The sequence below is a fragment of the Crinia signifera genome, chromosome 2, assembly GCF_055691185.1.
Source record: "Crinia signifera chromosome 2, ASM5569118v1, whole genome shotgun sequence".
Lineage (NCBI taxonomy): Eukaryota > Metazoa > Chordata > Amphibia > Anura > Myobatrachidae > Crinia > Crinia signifera.
In genome coordinates, this window is record NC_139218.1 from 228,290,577 (window position 1) to 228,314,816 (window position 24,240).

General features: G+C 40.8%; 1 protein-coding gene across 1 annotated transcript in view; it reads left to right on the plus strand.

Annotated features, from left to right (window-relative positions):
- SKA2 (spindle and kinetochore associated complex subunit 2) overlaps nucleotides 1-8,008 on the plus strand; it is a 10,498-nt gene extending 2,490 nt beyond the window's left edge. Inside the window, exons 2-5 of the mRNA XM_083173961.1 lie at nucleotides 2,452-2,541; nucleotides 4,147-4,323; nucleotides 5,196-5,281; nucleotides 7,416-8,008. Coding sequence (XP_083030087.1) covers nucleotides 2,452-2,541; nucleotides 4,147-4,323; nucleotides 5,196-5,276 — 348 coding nt within the window. The 3' untranslated portion in view covers nucleotides 5,277-5,281; nucleotides 7,416-8,008. The remainder of the gene's footprint in view (nucleotides 1-2,451; nucleotides 2,542-4,146; nucleotides 4,324-5,195; nucleotides 5,282-7,415) is intronic.
- Nucleotides 8,009-24,240: the final 16,232 nt, after the last annotated feature.

Here is a 24,240-nt window from a genome sequence, read left to right on the forward strand (position 1 = left end):
CTTCAGCACAGATGGTTTAATCAGAATCGCTCAGGTACTAATTAAGTGACCTGTGCTCAAGCCTGGATATCTACAAAACCTGCACTGTTGGTGTGCCTTGAGGACTGTGTTTGGGAATGCCTGATCTAGAGGGCCATAGTTTAGATATGCCTGTACTAAAGACTGCCTGTGCATGAATTAACTATAGAATTTATTAAAAGAAGCTGTCAACAATAGTTGTATGTGATAACAAGTTCTTATTTTTCATATGTGATTAGTTTAATTTGAAAGAACTGATTAAGGCAAGGATTTACTGCAAGTTTACTGTAATTTTATACATGCTTGTCAGACTCATTGAGGTTTAATTACGAAGCAACCTGGTGCATCTGATTGTGTTTATGCCCAATTGTTAAAAGGGAAATGCTATTGCTAGCTGTTTCTTCCTAGTAAATACATTGCCCTTTTAAATATAGGGCATAAACATGATTAGAAGTGCCAGATTCTCTAACCAGACATTTGTAAATGTGCTCCCCTGTCCTGTTACAGAAGGTAACAGGTTGAGGGCTGTTTCACACAGTACGGTTCCTGCCGCACGGTGAAATCCCGTACGGTCAGGGAGCCGCGCCGCACTCAGAATTTTATAATGGCAGGGATGGCCACAGCCCGGCAGCCGTCCCTTCCAGTGGGGGGATCCGGCTGCAGCCGTGCGGCCGGGCCGTGGCCGTCCCGTGTGAATGGACACAATAGTGTCCATTCACAACTGCTGAGTGCGGCACGGCTCCCTGGCCGTACGGGATTTCACCGTGCGGCAGGAACCGTACTGTGTGAAACAGCCCTTAGGGTGCACAAACAGTCCTGATTAGCTTGGTGGTAAGTAGGAGCAAAGACACTGGTGACTAGTACACGTTAAGTACATCGCCACCCTTTTTCTTTATAAGAGCATTATTTCGTCCTCTGTTTTAGGATGGATGGGCTGTTCTGTATTACCAATACATGCCACACACTGCTTGTTAATGTCAATGTTGCATTATGAACCTTGTGAATTACTACTATTTTTTATGTTAAAAGATAGACACTTGGTTAAATTTACTAAAGTGTGAGTTTATAGAAGTGAGAGATGTTGCCCTACTTTTTTCAGCCTTTCCAATTAGGCCCCTGTCTTTTGCACCTGAAAAATGTACAGTTATCTTGCAAAGATCAATAAAATCTGTGTAAAGGTATGGACCTATGTAGTTTTGCATCTGTGATCATAGAAAAAATATATATATAGTATTTGGTTTCAGCGGGGTACATACCTACAGATTTATCTGGCCAATCTGTCTAGTGAGAACAAAAATCTGGTAATGTATGGGAGCATATGACAATCATCTATGTGCTCCAAAATGCTGGAAAATGGATAGAAATAATTGTTCAGAGAAATTTGTTAAATGCAATGGTTTTGCCCAATTTGTCTAAATACCTACTGTTTGATTTCCAGTATTTGGGAGCAAATGTCAGATTCTCATATACTCCCATTCATTACCATATTCCCACCCCCCCCTCCATCCCAGTAGGAATCATGGTATCAGGACTTTTTTGTACATGCTAAATGTCCCAGATATACCGACAGATTGCCAATCATTGTTGCCTGCCGTTCGGCACATCCGGTGGACTAGCAGTGCTAGTGGGTCCAGTGAGTGACCCTGCAGATGTATGAGCCCCTTAAGTTAGGTGTAGACCGGGGATGGGGAACCTTCGGCCCTCCAGCTGTTGTTAAACTACACATCCCAGCATGCCCTTGTACAATTTTGCTATTTACCCATACTAAAGCTGTTGCAGGGCATGCTGGGTTGTGTAGTTCAACAACAGCTGGAGGGCCGAAGGTTCCCCATCCCTGATGTAGAATGAAGTACTCTTTACTTGAATGTTTAGTTTACATATTAAAATAAGAAACACCTTACCTTTTTGAGTTTTTAATCTTTGTTTACCAAAAACTGTTCTCTGTGCCACACAAAACCTCCCTTCAGAATCCTGTCCAGAGCCCTTTTTATGTTGTACTACTAGTGACCACACACAAAAAGCAGTGCAATGTTAAAAGGGCATTGGCCAGTGACCAAAACCACATTTTGGAAGAACATCGAGGCTGTTTTCCTTGTCAGCGGACTATCCTCTAAAACAATGCTTTTTCTGCTAATAATTGCTCTGACTTTATTGCACTACTGTACTATACAGCTAGCAGTGCAATAGTATTGTCAAAGCATTTGGAAGCAGAGAACACCTGCATACATCAAGTAAATATTGGAGGCACTATAATGACTGCAGAGTGAAGCTGAAAAGGGGATTTCACTGCCATGTAAATTGTGTTTTCACTATAGTAGTACACTCTAAATCTAATCTAAAATGTACTGCTGCTTTTGCATTTCACTTTTATTTATTTTATATTCTTCAGAGCATAACTGTCTGTAAGAATCTAATCTATTATCTGAATTTTAGTTCCAGAAAGCAGAGTCTGACTTGGATTACATTGAACAAAAACTAGAGTTTGAAATAAGGAAAAGTCTCCCTGAGGATTCCTCAGCACAGGTATTGATAGCTGGTAACAAAAACATGTCAGTCTTTAATGCTAGTTTTAACAAATGGCAGCAGTCCACTTACTTATTTATTAACAGTTTCTTAAATAGCGCACACAGATTCCGCAGCGCTTTACAGAGTATAGTTAAACATTCACATCAGTCCCTGCCCCAGTGGATCTTACAATCTATATTCCCTACCACATGTACACGCACACTCATTCATTCTAGGGTTCATTTTTGTTAGAAGCCAATTAACCTACCAGTATATTTTTGGAATGTGGGAGGAAACCGGAGTACCCAGAGGAAACCCACGCAAGTAAGTGGAGAATATACAAATTCTGCACAGTTATGCCCATGGTGGGAATCAAACCCATGACCTCAGTGCTGTGAGGCAGTAAGGCTAACCAATGCACCATCTGTACTGCCCCTTAAAAATCAAGTACAATAAATCAATTATGTGCACATTAATCACTTTGATGTGATCCTGGGTAATAAAGAGTCCTACACATGAGGTGATTTCAGGGCATTTTGTAAGCGGTCTAACTACATCACTTACAAAATGCCCCTACATCGCTCCGTGTGTAGGGGCGATAGTGATGTGCGGCCCGCACACATTGTGGAATAAGTAAATCTAGTTACATTTCCTGTCAGGGCCAGTGTTCTCACCGAAGAACGCTGGCCCTGACATATCGCTCAGCACAGAACGCTGTGCAGCGTGATTTCCCCTGAGCCCAGAACAAGCAGAGTGCATGCACACGCGCTTTTGTGCATGCTATAGACCGAATTATACATTGAATTATTTGGTTTTATGCAGTTTATTGTGGTTCCTGTGCACACATATCATTTGCAGTTGGGTTTGACGTACACACTGCATGATATGGACCAAATCGCTAGCAATATATGCATAGGAGCGCACATATTGAGCATACACACAAGTGATGTAGGCAATTTGTCATTACAAAATAGTAAATTGACCTGACCACTCCATTGTGTGCTCAGCTTAAGTCCTGCTAACTACAAAAATGATGGAAGTACCTTTATCAATGTAGATAGGTTGGGGGTTGTGGTAGAAAATCATTTAGGGCTAGATTAACTATCCCACAGTTTGTCAAAGCCGCTGATAATCCGCATCTTTGATCAATGAGTTTAAAATGGCATCAAACCGCAGGTTACTAAATCTATCCCATAACTTAACGTGCTTTCCAAACTTTTTGAATCACGGTACCATACAGTATCAGAATATTTTTCACGGCACCCCTAGGCCAAAAGTTTGTTACTGAGAATTTCCGAAAAAAATATTAAATTAAATAAGGTTTGATTAAATTTTATCCTTAGGTCCAGTTATGTATTGAGGAACAAGATTCACTTCTGTTTACCCACATATTGTATAACTGGATGCCACAAGCACTGATTTTGCCTATTTTATTGACCATAAATATTTGAATTGGTTCTGGACCACCAACCTGAGGCACCCCAGAGAGCCTAGGTGCACAGTTTGGGAACCACTTCCTTAACTGAAATGCCTATTAAGATAACACAGGCCCTGTGTATGATACAATGATTGTCATTATAATAAGTATTTGAATACCTAAATATTGCTGATATTTTATTTTAGGACAATCCCACCAAATTACTAGAGCAGTTGGCAAGTGTCAAATCACGATTTAAGTCTTTGTCATCGCAACTGGATAAGATTGCTGCAGACCAGCAGAAGTCAGTTGACCGTATTCAAACAACTATTGCAAACACAATGAAAATGGTGCAGCATTTACAACAGCAAACAGATTTTCAGGTACGACGTTCTGATACACCTGACTGTAGTCTTCAGTAGACATATTTGTTTTTCCTTTTTGACGCTAAGGAAAATCTATTTTCTAAATCCGTAAATGTTAACTTGGCCCCACTCTTTCTCAATCCGAAATGTTACCTATATAATTTACTGAGGAGGTAGGTGCCAGCATTCTGTATAATTGCAGCCTTTGTAGTCATCTTATCAATTACTGGGTGTAATTACATTGTGTATACAGTCATAGCTGTTAAGGGGTGCACACATGGTGCGATTTTGACTAGATATGTTAGCCATAACATATGCAGCCGATCCTGCAGAGCAGCCCCGCTAAGTTAGAATCGCCTAGTAAAATAGACCTTGCAAGCAAGGACATTTTGAATAGATCACAGACTATCATAGTTTACATAGACAAAATCTCGATTGCATCTAGTCAATATTGCTTAGTCAAAATTGTCCACTAGCAAAAAACCTTTAGTGTATCATTCATTCCCAATCTGATGCTTAACTGCAGATACTGAGCATAACGTTTTGTCTACCACTGCTTTAGTCTTAAAAGAGAACTCATTATCAACTCATTCCTTTATCCAGGGGCTGTGTTTTACTGTCAGGCCACAGTTTCAGAGAACTGAGTTAATGCACCCTGTTTCAATATGACTTAGGTAGTAGATTTTCCTGTTTGTTTTTTTTCTTGCATTCTGGCATGTAAGGAGGTGGATGCAGACTGCAATTCCACCATGACCTAGAATGTAGTGTGCTCCTTTAGGTATTCCTTTGTACGTGGTAGTAATTTCTGTAAGTTACCAACTATGCTGATTGACTTTTATGCATTACATGTAAAGCACGAGAAAGGCTAATGTTTCTCTACACATACGCAGGTGCCCCCATTCTCTGAGGAGGAACTTCGTGCACTCCAACAATTTGAAACTATGGCATTGAAGGGTATAAACTTGCAGTGAACAAGGTAATGTGCTTCAGGGTTCTTTAGGGTCATCCAAATGGACTTTATTTCTCCTGTCTACAAAAGATATTAAATAAATGATGCAAAAGAGCTGTTAAATATTGTCCTATACATTTCCCATGGATGGAGGAGCTTTTCCCAACTAAATATAGATTGCAAAATGGAGCACAATGTGACAAACAAGCAGCTTCTGCTGATTAAAATGATATGCAAAATGTCTATATTCCGTGTGTGTCTGCCGCTGGATCTGAAATGGAATGTTACAGTGTTTTCCATTAGAGGATTCTGTAATATATTTATATATAATAGGATGGAGTAAATACATAATAGTAAACACAAGACTGTAATACAGAGGGTAAACCAGCAGGCAAAGATTTAGCTTTCAGCAGTAGCAAATGAGACTGTGCCGTTGGAAATATACTTGCAGTCTGGGCTGCAAGATTTTGATGTTTCGGCAGTAATCACAATCTGTACGATTCCTTTAATATCCCCATACCACATTTTCTGGTGTGTCTACTCTATTGCATACAGTATCTTTGGACAATGTACATTTTACCTTCAATACCAGGAGTGTTGAAGGTAAAAAGTGCTCATCTAAGGATGTTAAATAGGCAGGCAAAACAGTTGATTTCCTTGGATAACCCTGATTTTGCTGGGATGTTACTTGTTTAATTGTGTGGTGCATATTGTGGAAACTTGTGTATGTTATGCTTAGTGTCGCTTATTTCTTTAGGTATTTTCCCTTTTGTCCACTACCTGTAATATATTGCACTTAATAGAGTCAGTGAGGAGGGGCCGCTTTATTCATGGACTTGTGGACAGTGGAAAACCATCTGTTATAGCTATAATGTGTCAAATACAGGTTCTTGTTTAGTTTCATGGTGGCAGCATGGCCGCCCACTACTACCAGGTTCGGCGCTCAGCAAACTTTCTAAAATAAAGTTCATGCCAACGTGAATACCCCCACTATCCACATTGGCATGGTGTTGATTTTAGATAGGGTAGCGAGCCACCGAGCCCGTAGCGTGGGCGAGCGAAGCGAGCCCCGCATTGGGGACACAGACGCTACTGAGACGCTGCCACCGTGAAACTAAACAAGTACCCAAATACATTCTATAAATTTATAGCTAGAAAATGGTTGGTTTCCTTAACAAATACTACACTTATAGTCTTTAGAAGTTTTGCTAACATTAATCAAATAACAAAAGTAGTTAAAAGATTTAGTTCAACTAGTACCCCTTAGTTGTAAAGGGGTTATTCTTGTTCACTTGCAAAGGCAAATTCACTCTCTAATGAACAAAAGCATGTGTACTGCAGGTGGGACAGATTTAACATGTGCAGAGAGAGTTAGATTTGGGGTGGGGGGGTGTACTTAAAACTGATATCTATATTGCAGTGTAAAAATAAAGAGTGAATTTATTTTTGAGCGTGAACCAGAATAACCCCCTAAATGTAGCTATATGCTACAGATGCAGTACTGCCCATAGGACACTGTACGAAAAAAATGAAATGCCTAGGGCAAGATTAGGCTACGAGGCAGCTGAACAACCAGCGCAGTATATAATTAAGAGTCCAGGTGAAAGGGAAATAATAATTCTTTAGGGGTATTTGAACATCCTCCTTTGGTAATATTTGTACTAATGTATATGTTGTATGAATTTATAACATTCATGGCCACAGTGTAGAGGAATAGTGTATGGCTGTGTTTACCTTATGATAAATGCAGCCTGTTCCCGTCTTTAGTGAAGATCATTGGTTGCTATGAACAATCAGTATCAGTATATAGCAACCTAAATACAGGAAGCGCTAAAACACTGCAGGATGTGTGCAAAGTCCTTCCTGTGTTGAAATACTGTCAGTCCATTCTATTCAGAGATCGATGACCTGTAATAATAAGGTTGAACAAACACTTATTGGTTAAAAGCATCCATGGGTACAAATAAGAAATATAATCTGTCTTTAAAATATCAGAACACACTATACAGCAATGGATAATCTATTATAACAACCTAGGTTGAACTAGATGGACGCAAGTCTTTTTTCAGCCTTACCTACTATGTAACTATGTAAGGTATACAGTGCTTTAAGGTACTGTGCACAATAATGATTTCTCTTTATTTTTATTGTTTTTTTTAAGCCACAAAAAAACCACCAAAGATTGCTGAAGACAGAACACTGTAAAGCTGAATACTGTACATGGATGATCTACACAAACTTCATTATGCAGTTACTACCCTTTATAAAAGGTCACGGGACAGAAATCTCACTATTGGCTGTACAGTTTCTATTGCGGACAAGTCTTCACTTCTGTGACTTTGTATTTAATTATTTTCAAAGAAACCATGGTTTAAGTTTTGACACACGGTGTGTGGATTAGTGCATTTATTGTAAGCAACAACAAAAAAATTCCAACAAACTTTTCCGCCTATAAATGCAAGACTGAGTTTAGCAATCTGCCTAGCCTAGAAGGAAGATCAGCATTCCGAATTACAGAATTCTGGGAAAGTATGCTTCTTGTGTTATTTTGCCTAAAATAGAAGTGTGGTGCTACAATTTTTATTATAAAGAATATGGGGAGGGCGGAATGATTACAGTAACTATGCAAAATGTTTTTATATTAAAGACATGTATAAATTTGAAGGTTTCCTTGAGTGAAGTATGTCACTTTTGCAGTGGGGCAAAAAACTATTTGGTATATAACTAAAAATAAAAGAACAACGCTTTGTATTAGCATGGTCTTGTTTTTACATAGCTAATTTACAAAGAACACTCAAGGGGCACCAGAAAAGGCCTTGGTTTGCAAGATTTAACCTAAGTAGTACATGTGAAACTTACAGTAGGTTAAAAACTCAAGACACACAGGTCCAAAAGTGCTTTTATACAGCAGAGCAGCCTTTTTTTTGTGTGTGTGTGTGTGTGTATGTATATATATATATATATATATATTTTTTTTTTTTTTTTTTTTTATATCCTGTTTTTATTGAAGAATCGATAAAGCAGTAATAATACAAAATTTGTGAACTACAGATGAATGGTGAAAAACAACAGCAACAAAAAACTAAATTGCGACGGTGGTCAAGGCAAATTCTACATATTAATACAAAAATAAGCAAAAGGAGGGGAAAGAAAAAAAGGGGAAAAGATTGGGATAAGGGACGAGAAGAAAGGAATACAGAAAAGAGCAGGAAATAGGGAGAGGAGGAGCATTGAATAGTGAAGCAATTGCAGAGTCAAATGAAGTAGCAGAGGAAAGAAATTAGGACCCAGATAGATAATTAAATAGGGTCAGCTATGAAAGGGGATAATGGGGGCCAATAAGTCTTTAAGTAGCGCTGGGCAACAATTAACATTTTGTTTTTATCAAGATTAATCGCATGATTTTCTGTGATTAATCGCATTGTTACCTGGCTGTGTGGGAGATCTGGTGTCCCCAGGCTGAGATGGAGTTTTCCCAGTCTCCCAGAATTACAGCGCAGCAAGTGGGTCTGGGGGCTGGTAGCTTCTGGGTCTGGCCTCTTTTTTAGCTTCAGGGACCAAAGGCTTCCACCGCCAGCTGGTCTGGCAGCTTCTGGGTCCAGTGGATTCCACTGCTAGCGAGTCTGGCAGCTTTCTTTTTTGGCAGCTTCTGCATCAAGCGCGTCTGGTGACCTGCTGCCTCTGGGTTTGGCGGTGTATGGCCACAGGGGGCCCCAGCTTACAAATAACGTTGACACGATTAAAACATTATCATCGTTATTACGTTATGGCTTTAACGTGATAATACAAAAACACTAATTTATTTAAAATATACAACAACTAGACAAGTTAATATTGGATCATTTTATTATATACACTTTTTTTCCTCTCTTTTTCACTATCCCTTATTTTATATTTCACCTTTTAAAAAAGTCTAATATCTATATATATAAAGTGTCCCAGTGCAACCTGGGAAACTACTTAACTTCCTCTTTTGTTATATTATGGATAGGATATTGTAGCTATTAGGTCATCGGCAAAAAAAGTTAGTTTATGTTCTATCTTCCCCACCTTTTATACTGGAAATGTGAGGATTAGCCCTGGTAGATCTTGCCAGAGCTTCCATGTAGAGTACGAAAACCAATTGGGATAGTAGACAGCTCTTCCTGGTAGTATTACTAAAAGAAAAGGTGTCAACAAGTCGCCACTGACCCTCACTCTCGCATACGATTCTTGCATTATATAACGCAGTCTATGTAATGCGAGGGGACCAAGTCCGGTGTGTTTCTAGTCCTACACCATGATTGCTTAATATGATACAGGTCTACTATGAACAACCTTTTGTTCATATAAGTCAGCACAAGCCTTGGTATCTTCAAGGCTAACTGAAAAAATGTTTTACCATCAAGTTTCTTCCTACCCACCACTTTTAATATACAGTATTGTAGTACTTGGAGTATAGTACCTGTTTTAACCTTTTTAGCTGCCTTTTAAGTGTCTTTGTTATTAAGGAAATTTGTATTGTAACTAGCTGCAGGCTTAGCTACATCTAGCCAAATCGCTTAGAAAACAAGCTCAAATCTCCCGTGTATATGCCCCATAAGTGCAGCTACTGCAGAGAAGATAGCAATGTTTTATTTTTTTATTCCTCTGAAGCGTAACTACATGGGGGGGGGGGGGGGTCGACCACTATATGTGGACACATGAAAAATGTTGACAAGTAATTTGTCGACCTGGAATGGGTCGACATGAATTTTTTTTTTATACTTTGAGACATTGGACATTGAGTTAGGTTCTAATAGTGAGACAACGTGCACGAAGCATGGCAATCGAACGAGGTACACCTATGTCGACCAAGACACCCATAAATGTGAAAAACCCATGTCGACCTATTGCGTGTCAACCTTTACGACCATGTCGACCTAAGCTATGTCAACATTTTCATGTGTCGATGGCCTGTTGACTAATGGTGGTTGAACTATTGACTGTCAACCTTGTGTTGACCCTATGACCCAAATTTACTGAGATGGGCATTCTATTGAAGATCAGATGTTGCCCATTGCAACCAATCAGATTCTAATTATTATCTTCAAGAATGTGCTAAATAAATAAGATGAAGAATCTGATTTGTTGCTATGGACAATATCCCAACTACAATAGAACTCCCATTGTAGTAAATTTACCCCATGGAGCTTAGCTCGGCTCCCGTGGTTTCTGATTAATGGGCATACCTAACAGCAGGGCGCTAGTAGTATTGGGGTCCTGAAAGAGGATGGTGCCGCTGCGGATAGGCGGATGACTGAGCTGACGGGTTTGTCATAGAGAGAGAGTAAAATAGAAGGGGTTGAATATGCAGAGTGTCATTCATTCTGGTAGCAATGGACAATAGTCTGTGGCTATCTGAACGAATTAAACTCTGCATTTTCAACACTGGTGAGTGCACCCTCTGTTTTACTCTTTGGATATTGGAACACATATGACCTGATTCAGAGCTGTTCACTGGGCAGTGTATATTCGCTACCTTGCAAGCTGGTAAATGCCAGCCCTCTGAACACATGCCCCACCCCCCTCCGAGAGAATCCTTGCACTAGTATGCAAGCCGATGTGCTAACCGCCGAATTGGGGGTGGACACTGATGTCATGTGACATCAGCTGCCCATCCCAAGCAGGCATGGACACGCTGGGCGGTCCCCTGTGTCTGCCAACCATGGGTGAGGGCCGCCGACTTAAGCCCACCGCTTACTACAGTGATATGCACCGGACTCGGCCAGTACATATCCGAGCGCACTTCATCACACTCAGGCCCCACATATAGAAATCTTCTAATACAGGGAATAAATATGCAGGGCGTACCATTTAAGCTTATTGTTTACATAAACGCACCCATACTTCTGGGTCATGTGATCAGGATCAGTCACATGACCTGAGTCCCTTTCTTTTAATTTGACAATTTTCTGAATTCAGGTAATAAATTAAACAGTATTCATACTCTGTATTTTGTTTGATGTCATTGTCTCCTATGCATGCATGTTTAGTTAGTATTATTTTGGATGTTTTATCTTATGTTGAAAGTTATGCACATCTTAGAGACATTACTCCAATCAAAGGGGTATACTGTATATAGAAGGTAAAGAGAGACTATCCCGGACAGGACAAAAAAAGGAAAAATAACAGTATAATTTATTTGGAACCAACAATTATATGCAATATTCTCAGAGAATGAGACTAGTTAATACCAACGTTGGATGTGCCCTCAAGACATCGAATAATCAAATACTCAAAAAGAAGAAAACAGTTGTTCGGGGGGGGGGGGGCACACTTGAATGATGATTTAGTTTAAAATGTAACTTTTATTTCTGTTCCTAATAAAATAGAGTGGTTAGGATGCACCAAACATAGATATACATAGAAAAGGGAGGGTATTTGTCTACTGAATAATGTCTGATTATATTTAGACAGTAGTGGTAGTTTTGTTTAAGTACTTGAATACACTGTCAGTGTATTTAAAAAAAATCTCACAAAATTTAGAGCATGTCCTTAATAGGACCCATTAAAGTCCTGGACTTGGACATTTTTGGACTGCTACAGTGTACCAATAATTAAATGATTTGTAATTGGAACACATGGTATGTGGTGGTTCCCAAATGGATCTTGGTGTGTAACCACAGAAATATTTTTATACACACATTGATTGTATGGTTACACACATGGACCAACCAGGAGAGGAGTAAGATACAATACAGTGTGTTAAGGTCAATTCTTTCTGCTGCCTGGCATCATCCGGGGAGCGGACGGAAGGCGAGTGAAGAAATTGACACACTGATGGAGAAAATATAGGTACAAGGAGGACACTTCTGTAAGTAGTGTTAGGTGAGTCCTGGTGCCTAAGTATTGCAGGGCTGAAATGCGCTACCAGTTTCTGCCTGTACTGAAATGAAGAATAAGGTTTACAAATGAGCAAAGGAGTCACTGAGGGGCAGTGTAATTAAAGAAATAATTAATTAGAACGAATAAACAAATAATGATCAATATATACAACTGAACAGGAACATCAACTGGACTAGGGCAATATTGTAAATCCTATGTATCAGTGGTACCTGTCAAATAAACATGCAAATAAGCAGGAAGGTCAACTGATTGGCAGTTTGCAAAAAAAACCTAATTCTTGTGGAGGTATATAACCGTGCCAAACACCGTGTACCACCCTGGGATACCACCCCCAGATCCAAATACAAGCAAGAAACACAAAATGGTGGACAATGGTGCACTGTCAGGAAACAATGAAATAATCACTCCTCCTTCCTTGTTTTGGAGGCCGTTCCAAGGCAGATACTACTCATATATGGGACAACAAAAGTAGAAGTATATGTTCGATAAATCAATGGATATAGCTCCTACTTCACCCTCACTTATTCTCCAAACTCTTCTCACCCGGGTAATGAGGAAGATGGATCCCCTATAGATGGTGCGCAGCAAGGGGTCAAAGTGTAGGATCAGGGATACCGGAACTATAAAAAAAACTCCACAGCACCGACGCGTTTCGGACCTTAAATGGTCCTTTTTCAAGGTGTGGAGTAGATTGGTGCCTAGCAGGTATTTATACCTGCTAAGCCAAACTAAATTAAGATTGATATACATAAAACATGGTGCCGGATTTCTCCGGAATAATTCATAAACAAACCATCCAATACATACATGGTATATAAAAACAGGTACTTATGTATTATCTGGGCTCCCATGTTAAATGCACACCATTTTTTCATACCCCTACTATCCAACTACGCATGGAGTTGATTTTATATAGTGTGGCGAGCGCAGCGAGCCACCGTGCCCGAAGCGTGGCGAGGGGACGCGGTCTCATAAGAAAAACGGGAGCCCAGATATTACATAAGTACCTAAAAACCTTACATACCGAAATCCTTAAGCTCAAATGACAGAATTGCATAATAAAGTGCATATACATGATCACACATTAAGATATACATAGAGGTAACTCGTTCCATAAGTCTGGGGCCTCAATTTCCTTGCGCAGTAGTCTATGGCGCCAAACTCACTCTCGGCGTGTTGTAATAATATCCTGGTTGCCGCCCGGAAGTGGAAGTGACGTGCGTATCCGGCCTTTGGAATGCAAAGTATTCAGAGCGTACTTCCTGAAGCGCTTTCCCGCTGGGTTAAAATACAACTTGGAACGCATCTTTGGACCGCATATCCAGGAAGTGGGCATTAGAATGTCCGTGGCACTTTCATTATCCAGTTTACATGTTAAAAGACAATTTATACAGTATTAGAGGTATAAAGTAAACTCACAGCATAATTATTGCTTTCAAAACATTAAATATCAATAAAGATCTAAAAAACTCTAATATTTATTGGACTTTGTTAAGGACTGATTTAATAAGAAACACTTAAGCTCGAAGTCCATATTAAGACCTAGAGGTGAAAATGTTTTCAAAGTGTAAATAGTTTGCATTTCTGTCCTGGCCAGTCTCTGTTCACAGTCATTAACTCGCCAGTGTGGTTTTACTACTTTGATCCCACAAAAAGAGGTCAAATGTTTTATGTCACATTGGTGAGTTTTTTAAAATGGTCGGACACATTATTGGAATCTAGACCTCTTTTCACGTTCCTGACATGTTCTGCCCACCTTACTTTCAGGGCTCTGGAAGTCCCGCCCACATACTGTTTTTCACAGTCACACTCCAACAAATAAATACAGTTCTTGCTATCGCAAGTGGTAAAATCATCTATCATATATATTTTTTGGGTTTGTGTTGATTTGTACTCCAGTACACATTTTATTGAACCTTTGCATGCACGACAAAGGCTACACATTCCGCACCTATAAAATCCCTTTGCCTTTATACGGTTAAGGGGTGATGGTGCATTAATTGCACTATTTACAATTTTGTCTTTCACATTTTGGGCCCTTCTATATACGAATTTTGGGTCAGGATTAATATGTATAGTAGGGGGTCATTGTGAGTACACCCCAATGTTTTTTAATTATTCCAATTGCTTATGCTGGCTTGAATACTTGGTGATAAACATAACTTCAGGCTTGTCAGTTTTTTGTTTGACATTCACATTCTCGTTCTTAGCTGCTCTGTTCCTCAGCAAAATTCTCCCTTTATTTTTAGCATCTTCAATTACTGATTTTTGGTACCCTTTGCTGAGAAATTGCTTTTCCAAATTGGAAGCCTGATTTCATACACCTCCAACTCTGAACAGTTTCTGCTAATACGCTGGAACTGGCTACCGGGCACACTTTTTAGCCAGCACGGATGGTGATTACTCTCCGCACCAAAAAAAGAATTACAATCCTTTTTTTTAATATAATTTTTTGTTTTTAAAGAGCCATTCTTTATATATATATATATTGTTAAGTCTAAGAAATTGACAGATACAGAGCTTATATTAAAAGGTCAACTTTATATTTAAATCATTAAAATTCAAATATTGGCTAAAAAAATATAAGGTCAGTCTCATCACCTTTCCAAACACACAAAATGTCGTCGATGTAACGACGCTGTAGCACCAGGCTGGCACCAAACGGATGACCCTCCCAAACTGCTTGGGTCTCACACCACGCCATACAAAGATTGGCGTAGCTTGGTGCCAGACTGGTGCCCATGGCTGTGCCCATTAATTGCAGGTAAAAATCACCCTGAAACCAGAAGTAATTATTAGTTAATATTAACGAGATGCCCTCTATAATGAAGTTCTTTCTATCCTCCTCCATGCTTTCTTGGTCAAGGAAGAATTTTATGGCCTTTAGACCTTTGTTGTGATCAATAATGGTATAGAGGGAGGCTACATCAGATATTATCAATGTATAGCCTCCCTCCCAATTTATGGTTTTAAGAATGTTTAAAGTAGCGATAGTGTCTTTCAAAAAGGACTTGCTCTTTTGCACCATTGGCTGTAGAAGGCTATCCAAAAAATGAGAAAGATTGGATTGGAAAGAATAGAATTTGTACCAGCCACTATTGGTCGACCGGGAGGTTTGCTTTCGTTTTTATGAATTTTTGTTAGTATATATACACTACTGGGATCGATGGTATCTCAATTATAATGTATTCACTTTCAGATGTTGTGATTATACCCTTTTTGGTGTAAAATTAGAGAAAGCACTATTGAAGGATGGCGGCTATGGTGGGAAATTTTTTTTCCTACAAAAATATAGCTCTGAAAAGATCATCCCGAAAGGATTAAGAATAGATAAAACTCTCTCTTTCAATAGTGAATCTGATAAGTTTAAGGCAGAGTGGTTCAAAATTTCGGACAGCTGCTCATTTAGATTAATGGATCTCAATATTGAATATAAAAAAGAGGAATTAAAGAAAATTAAGGAAGTGGTTACTGTTTACAAAACATTAGTGGACCCACATTCAAAAACTAAAGAGTTTAAAGAACATGAGGAAAGTATCACTCACAAAATAGAAAAAAATGAAAGGGAACTGAGGCTAAAAAAGAAGAAAAAAAACTTTAGGGATAAAGATGACTATAAGGCGGGCTAGAAAGACATCACCAATAGTGGCAGAATTAAATTCAGGCCCACCAAAACAAACACCAAGGGCTAATAATTTTAATATTAACACCAGACCTCAGTGGAGGAGTCATCAGGAAACCAACCTCAGGGCCGAACAAGTCTATCATCTCCAAAATAGGAATAACCTGGGACAATTTTATAAACATAAAAAAAAACTAATTATAGGGACGACATTTATCGCAATACCATCAGGGTTAAAAATAATGCAAGAGAGATAGAAAACACCTATACTCCACAAAGAAGGAGGCAGGAGAGGCCAGAAGCCTATAATACTAACTGGAGAACCCAAAATCGATTTGAGCTGAGGATAACCATAATTTTTTAGGTCAGGAAGAACATCAATGGACTATACATTAAATCCCCTCAAAATATATAAAAATAAAAAAGAGGGACGAGAGGAGCGGACAAATCAGAGGAATCTAGGGCCAATACAAGATCCAAAAGAGGACTACAAACCAGACTACCCACCCCAACTAATATTGAGGAGAATGTTACTTTAAACATTCTTAAAAATTGTATAGCAGACGTTACCCTACATGGGACCCGATATATCCTGGCAAATATCTATGCACCAAACTCTAACCAAAGCCAATTCTATATGAATTTGGCTACTAAATTACTCTCCTTTACTCACCAAAATTTAATATTGGCAGGAGACTTTAATCTCACGGCATCCCCTACCCTAGATAGAAATATCCGGACCACCACTAGGCGATCTAATCCAAAATATGGAATGACATATCTTTTGACCCAACTGCATCTGATAGATGTGTGTAGGGCATGCCACCCGATTGAGAGAGAATACACGTGCCTCTCGGCCACCCATGGCTCTCTATCTAGAATAGATTATGTTCTCATGTCTACCTCATTATTCCCGAAGGTCATTGATGCGGCATTAGAACCAATTACTCTATCAGACCATGGGGTGAGTTGGGTAACAGTGGCAACAGAGTTTGACAAAGGCCCTAACAGACAGTGGCGATTCCCATCCCAGTTAACAGACACCCTGACTTTCCGAAATATGTTAGAGGCATCCTGGATGGACTATAAACATAATAATATACAGGCAGAGAAAGAATCCCCCTCATTGTTTTGGCAGGCCTCCAAATCTGTATTACGGGGGAACATTATCTCCTACACATCTAAACATAAAAAAGACGCCCAGAAATTGTATCTAGATGCCCAGGCGGAGTTGACCGAAGCGTATCAAACATTCCAGAATTCCCCTACACTGACCAATAAAACTAAATATAATGAAAAAAAGAATCTATTTGATGCTCTATTATCCCAATTGGAGTCTAAAATCACATTCCTATCACAGGCCAGATTCCATAAATTTGGTAATAGATCAGGCAGGTTATTGTCTAATTTGTTGAAAGGCCAGCATCCCCCTAGTGTTATCCATGCACTTAAAACAGTAGATGGTACAGTGGTACACTCTGGACAGCAGATTACAGACACACTTCATAAGTTCTATGAGACATTATATGACCCACCCCCAGTGGGTGACCAGCGAGGGGAGACTTTCTGGGAGTCTCTCTCACATCCAACCCTAGATTCAGACTCCTCAAATTCTCTACTGACACCCATAACTGAGGAAGAGGTGTTAGCTACGATTAAGGCACTTAAATTGGGTAAATCCCTAGGTCCAGATGGACTATCTAACGAATATTATAAATTACTGGCCCCTAAAATCGCAAAACCCTTGTCCATCTTTTATAACTCCATACTACAAGGCACACCTCCCCCATTATACTTTAATTCGGCCCTCCTTAAAATTATACATAAACCGGGCAGAGACCCTTTACTCCCGGGATCCTACAGGCCCATATCCCTTCTAAATTCAGACTACAAAATTTTTACAAAAATATTAGCGGACAGACTCAAGCTTAAGCTTCCCTCGCTGGTACACCTTGACCAAACAGGATTTGTTTGGGGCCGTCATTCGGTCCTTAACGTCCGTAAGGCCCTTACAGTCATGCAGTGGGTGGAGTCCGCTGGAAAGCCCGACCATTATGCCCTACTTTCATTAGATGCCGAGAAGGCTTTTGACTTAGTCACATGGGAACATTTGTATGATACTATGGAGAGGTTTGGGGTCCCCGCGGACTTCATTCGCACTATTAAGCTATTATACTCGGACTCGAGATCCCATATCTTAACAAATAATTATTTATCCGGCCCGGTATCACTATTTCGAGGCACCAGACAGGGTTGCCCCTTGTCGCCCCTACTATTTGCGCTTGCAGTCGAACCTCTAGCAATAGCTCTGAGAGCATCGAAAGAATTTACTGGAGTAATGGTGAATTGTGTGGAGGTCAAGCTTAGCCTCTTCGCTGACGACATTCTTTTATTTATAGCCAATCCCACAACTTCGATCCCTGCTATACAAGAGATTATATCTCGTTTTTCTACCTTTTCGGGGTTCAGGGTGAACTATGATAAATCCCGTTTGCTGCCATTGAACTCTTCCTCAGCATATTTCAACTCTCCCTCCTTCACTTCACAGTTTACTATCTGTCCACATTCCCTTAAATATTTGGGAGTTCAAATCCCTAAAAAACTAGATGACCTCTATAATGTAAATATTAATCCTTCTTACTCATCAATTGAAAAACTTTTGGTTGGCTGGATGGGATTGCCTCTGTCTCTAGCGGGCAGGATAGCTGTAATTAAAAATATAGCCTTTCCTAAATTATCTTACCTCATTCAGATGTTGCCACTACAGCTCAGAAACGGAGATCTGCGGAGATTCAGGTCGTTATTTCTTAAGTTTGCCTGGGCGGGAAAGGGGGCACGTGTACCATATACTCGATTAAAACTCAACAAAGCAGATGGGGGTTTTGGCATGCCCGACATACAATCATTCATTCAGGCAGCTCATTTCACATATATTACGGATTGGTTCACAGCTAGGTCAGAATATACCTCCCCCTCCCTTGAAAAACAATTATTCCATCCTTACTCCCCAGCAGTGCTATTACATGCCCCAATTAGACTAATACCTAAACCAATCAGAGATTTTGTGCTATTCAAACACACTTACAGGTCCTGGAGGCAAATTAAATTAATAAAATATTGCACAGACAATATACTTCATCTCCATTTACAACCTTATGGGGAAACCCTCAGTTTCTTCCGGGACTTGAGAGTGCGGAGTTCCTTGGCTGGAGGGAAAAAGGTATATATAATGTTCGCACATTATTCGACCCGGGTGGCTCAATACGCCCATACTCGGAGCTGGTAGAGAAATTCGATTTACCTAACAGACAATTTTATATGTACCTTCAGTCGAGGCATTTTGTACAATCTCAACCACCCCCCATGAGCTTGACTACTCAGACAGATCCAATTGTATCTTTGCTATGCCCTGAATGTGTGTTGGGGTATCGGATTAAATATTTATACTCAGAACTTATTATGGCAGGGAAGGACCTACAGCTTCAGAGACTCCACACTAGATGGCTTCTGGATGTCCCCGACCTTCCAGAGCCAACCACTCTGTATAACAAACTGTCATTCACCATGAGGCATTTGCAGTCGGCTGCTTTACAAGAAACTCACTCCAAATTTATAAATAGGGCATATATGGCCCCAGCGCAGAGGGCGCACTGTGTTCCCACAGATACTGGGGCATGTTACAAATGTCAAAAGTCCAGTGCCTCCTACTTTCATAACTTTTGGGAGTGTAGGAAAATTAGATCCTTTTGGGACAAAGTGATCAATTATATAAATAGTATCTATGCACTGAAACTTCAAAAGCACCCGACTGCATGCCTATTCCTATGTTTTCAGGTCTGGGACCTCGGCCCCAAGAAACCACAGATCATACCTGTTTTGACCATTATTCTCACTTTAGCTAAAAAATTGATCCTTACGCCCTGGATCCATAGAGTTGCCCCCTCTTTTGCTGAGCTAAGAAAATCCATTATGAATACTCTGTTCTATGAAAGGCAAGCAATGAGATCAGACCTGGAGAAGGGGGCTCCACGCTTTTATAAAAAGTGGGAGACCTACATATTGAGTCTTGAACAACAGGTTCAACTACAAATACAAAAAATGTTTGAGTCCACCACCTGGTTTCTTCTCCGACAGATCTAGATTTCACTTTTTCCTAATGAGATGTCTGTCTGACTTAGATAGATCTATTTACTGAGAAGTAATAGATTCTATGAAGAGAATTGTATGTTATAATTGAAAAAAAAAAAAATCTTTTTGGTTCTGTCTTGTGTCTCCCCCCCCCCCTCCCTCCCTTTTCTTTCCTTACCTTATCTTACCCACTTATTATTACCTTTAGAATGAAGTATAGAATAATACTATCTTGTTACAAATTATATTAAACGTAGAGGTGTATAAGATAGATACTGGATAAACAGTTTGAGGATACCAGATGTATTTAGGGCACTGCATATACAATGAGAAATGAGAAACGCAGACAAAAATATGGATTATTTTGTGTTTATTGATTCGTTCTCTATTTGATAGACAATGCAACAAGATCATTGGTCTTAATCCATGTTACTATCCTTAGACATGCGTAGCGTTACATTCCAATGTGCCATGTCTTTCTGATATATAGTAACAACATTATTCTTTATATGAAAAATATGTATACCTGATTACCTGAAAACTTGCCCCAACATTGTATACCTCAATTTTTGTTATTTGTTATTTGTATTAAGCTATATTGCTTTATTTTGTAAAACAATAAAAATTGTTTAAAAAAAACAAAACATTCTTAAAACCATAAATTGGGAGGGAGGCTATACATTGATAACATCTGATGTAGCCTCCCTCTATACCATTATTGATCACAACAAAGGTCTAAAGGCCATAAAATTCTTCCTTGACCAAGAAAGCATGAAGGAGGATAGAAAGAACTTCATTATAGAGGGCATCTCGTTAATATTAACAAATAATTACTTCTGGTTTCAGGGTGATTTTTACCTGAAATTAACGGGCACAGCCATGGGCACCAGTCTGGCACCAAGCTACGCCAATCTTTTTATGGTGTGGTGGGAGACCCAAGCAGTTTGGGAGGGTCATCCATTTGGTGCCAGCCTGGTGCTATGGCGTCGTTACATTGACGACATTTTGTGTGTTTGGAAAGGTGATGAGACTGACCTTTAACTTTTTTGCCAACATTTAAATTTTAATGATTTAAATATAGAGTTGACCTTTGATATAAGCTCTGTATCTGTCAATTTTTTAGACTTAACAATATATATAGAGAAAGTATACCAAAAATCAGTAATTGAAGATGCTAAAAATAAAGGGAGAATTTTGCTGAGGAACAGAGCAGCTAACAATGAGAATGTAAATGTCAAACAAAAACTGACAAGCCTCAGGTTATGTTTATCACCAAGTATACAAGCCAGCATAAGCAATTGGAACAAATAATTAAAAAACATTGGGGTATACTCACAAATGACCCCCTACTTATGAAGCATATTAATCCTGACCCAAAATTCGTATATAGAAGGGCCCAAAATGTGAAAGACAAAATTGTAAATAGTGCAATTAATGCACCATCACCCCTTAACCGTATAAAGTCAAAGGGATTTTATAGGTGCGGAATGTGTAGCCTTTGTCGTGCATGCAAAGGTTCAATAAAATGTGTACAGGAGTACAAATCAACACAAACCAAAAAAATATATATGATAGATGATTTTACCACTTGCGATAGCAAGAACTGTATTTATTTGTTGGAGTGTGACTGTGAAAAACAGTTTGTGGGCGGGACTTCCAGAGCCCTGAAAGTAAGGTGGGCAGAACATGTCAGGAACGTGAAAAGAGGTCCAGATTCCTATAATGTGTCCGACTATTTAAAAAAACGTCACCAATGGTGGCGTCCATGAGCTCCTGTCCCAGCACTCGTCTATAACCTTCTGCAGCCACCTGATTCCCCACCTGAACACCTCTCCTCACCCCCTGTGTACAAGGTGCAGAGCGGAGACTAGGCGGGTAGCAGCCGCAGAGCCGGGGAGTGTTTTTAAACGCTCCCGCAGGTTGCGGCCTACCTGACCTCCAGAAGCCGGGGCCTTGAGTTTAGAAGCGGCCCGCCGGAACCCGACGCTGTGCGCGGAAGCCGGTACCCATCGCGGCAACCGCCGGATCGGAGGTCAGAGCGGTCTGTCAACCCCCCAGACAGGGTAAGGCACCACTGCCCGACACGCCAGCGGCACCCAGCAGACCCCGGCCGGGAGACACTTGCGGCCGCCATCTTGCCTGGAACCGCAGCAGCACGGCAATCAGCCGACAGCGTCTCCAGGCTCTCCTCCTTCCCTTCCCTGGCCGCAAGCATCACACACCAGCTCCCTACTCAGCGCTGCCTCACCTCCCACCTGAGTAATAAGCTGTGGTATTAATCACAGCCAGCGCAGGGCCCTACATCAAACAACTAACTGCACATCTTACAGTGATTTCCCCCAGCAGTGGCACAAGAGGGGCTGATAAAGCTGCAGTATTGATCACAGCCACCAAAGTGCTCTGCAGGTGATTGCATATTAAACAGTGCTTCCCTCCAGCTGGGGCATAAGAGGGGCTGAGGTATCAAAGTGCATAGATCCCTCCCATCGTCACCTTACCAAAGCCCTGAAGACAATTCAGAGTGCCCACTATACACCCCTGGAGTGACCCCTACCTGCCCACACCAAGGGCCTACAACCACATAACCACTATAGTCTATGTAAGAGACTCCCATCTCTCTGCTCAAATGTAATCCACCTACCTCCATGGCTGCCACTACCTAACGCCCACCCACTATCGTCAAACATTCCTATCTAACTCAAGATAATCACCCCAGCGGTACCACACCTTCTCTTCCCCCCAATTCCACTGTGCCCACAATATCAGGATGCCTTCCAAGAGAACCAAGGACAATGTCCCTGTGAAGATCTCCATGTCCTCCAGGCGATCCTCCCAAATCCCGATACCCCACCCTAGCCCCCCCAAGCACACGCCTTCCCCCCTGGGAACAATTGGTGAGCTAAACCATCCTGGAATGTCTGGGATAGATGCTGACTCAGATGAACCTGTCACGGTCAAATCTCTCTGCCAGGTTTTCTCCGCGTTTCAAGCAGAAATAGCCAAAGACCTAAAGCTTGCCATCCGTGAAGTGAAGACAGAGCTAGTGGCGATAGGTGACAGAACAGACCACCTGGAAAGGAAAATGGAGAAATTGGTCACATCCCATAATGACCTTATATCCTCACACGATCGCCAGCAACAAGAGATTGCCCAGTTCAAAGCCAAACTTGCGGACCTGGAGGACCGATCCAGACGCAACAATATCAAGATCAGGGGCATACCCGACTCAGTTGCCAACTCTGAACTCGAAGAATACGCCACCGCCTTGTTCCGAAAGCTTCTTCCCTCCGCAGATCCCAAAGAGCTCCTCATTGACCGCATCCACCGGCTGCCCAGACCTAAGACAGTCCCAGCCGATTCACCTAAAGACACACTCCTCCGAGTCCATTTCTTTACAATAAAAGAACAAGTGCTTAGAGCAGCCCGGGAACAAAAGAGCAACGACACCCTTGGCGGTCTTCAACTGTTTCAAGATTTCTCCCCTGCAACCTTGGCGAGCAGAAGGGCATTTGCTCCCATCACCTCGGCACTTCGTTCCCACGACATTCGGTACTGCTGGGGATTCCCAGTTAAGCTCATCATATACTATGAAGATACCACCTACACCATGTCCTCACTAGATGCAGGGGTCAAGCTATTGATGGATTGGGACATTTCGGTAACCAGACCCCAAGAATCAAAACGCCCACAGACCCTACGCACGGAATGGACAGACACCTGAGGAATTACGCTGCATCCTGCCAGCCCCTACACTATGCTTCAATGGACTTCTTCGCCCCTCCCCCTGCTACCTCTCCACCGGGATGAGGATCGTTTGATAAGTATTCTGTTCAATATTTGTTTGCTCAACAAAGCAGGGCCCTAGGATCTTAGTCCACTAGACGTGTATTTCTCAATCCATTAGATGTTTATAATGGTATCGGTCTGCTTGTTGCACGACCAAACTGCCGGCAGTTACACACTAGATACCTAGTTATGTTTTGTAGCTGTAATATTGTTCTTAGTATTGACTAACCCACAATATGTTAGATTTTATAACTATACAGTTTTCTCTCTTATATGTTTGAAGTTGCGAGTGGCAGCCTTGGTTCCTCCCTTTCCAGGAAACCAGGCCACCCCCTAATACTCCTATACTACTGCAAGAAACCCCCGTCCCCCACCCCCCTGCAGTAGTCATGCGGGTCCCATTTGTTGGACCCTTTTGTTTTACCTTTCCTTTTGCCCCTATCCTTTTTCTGTTCTTTGTCCCCATCCCCCCTCACACCCCCTCTCCCCCTTACCCCCTCTATCTCCGGACTTCAGTAACTGACACCACCCTGCCCCTTAGCTCCGACACGCCAATTGAGTACTCTATGGTGTTCAATAGCAT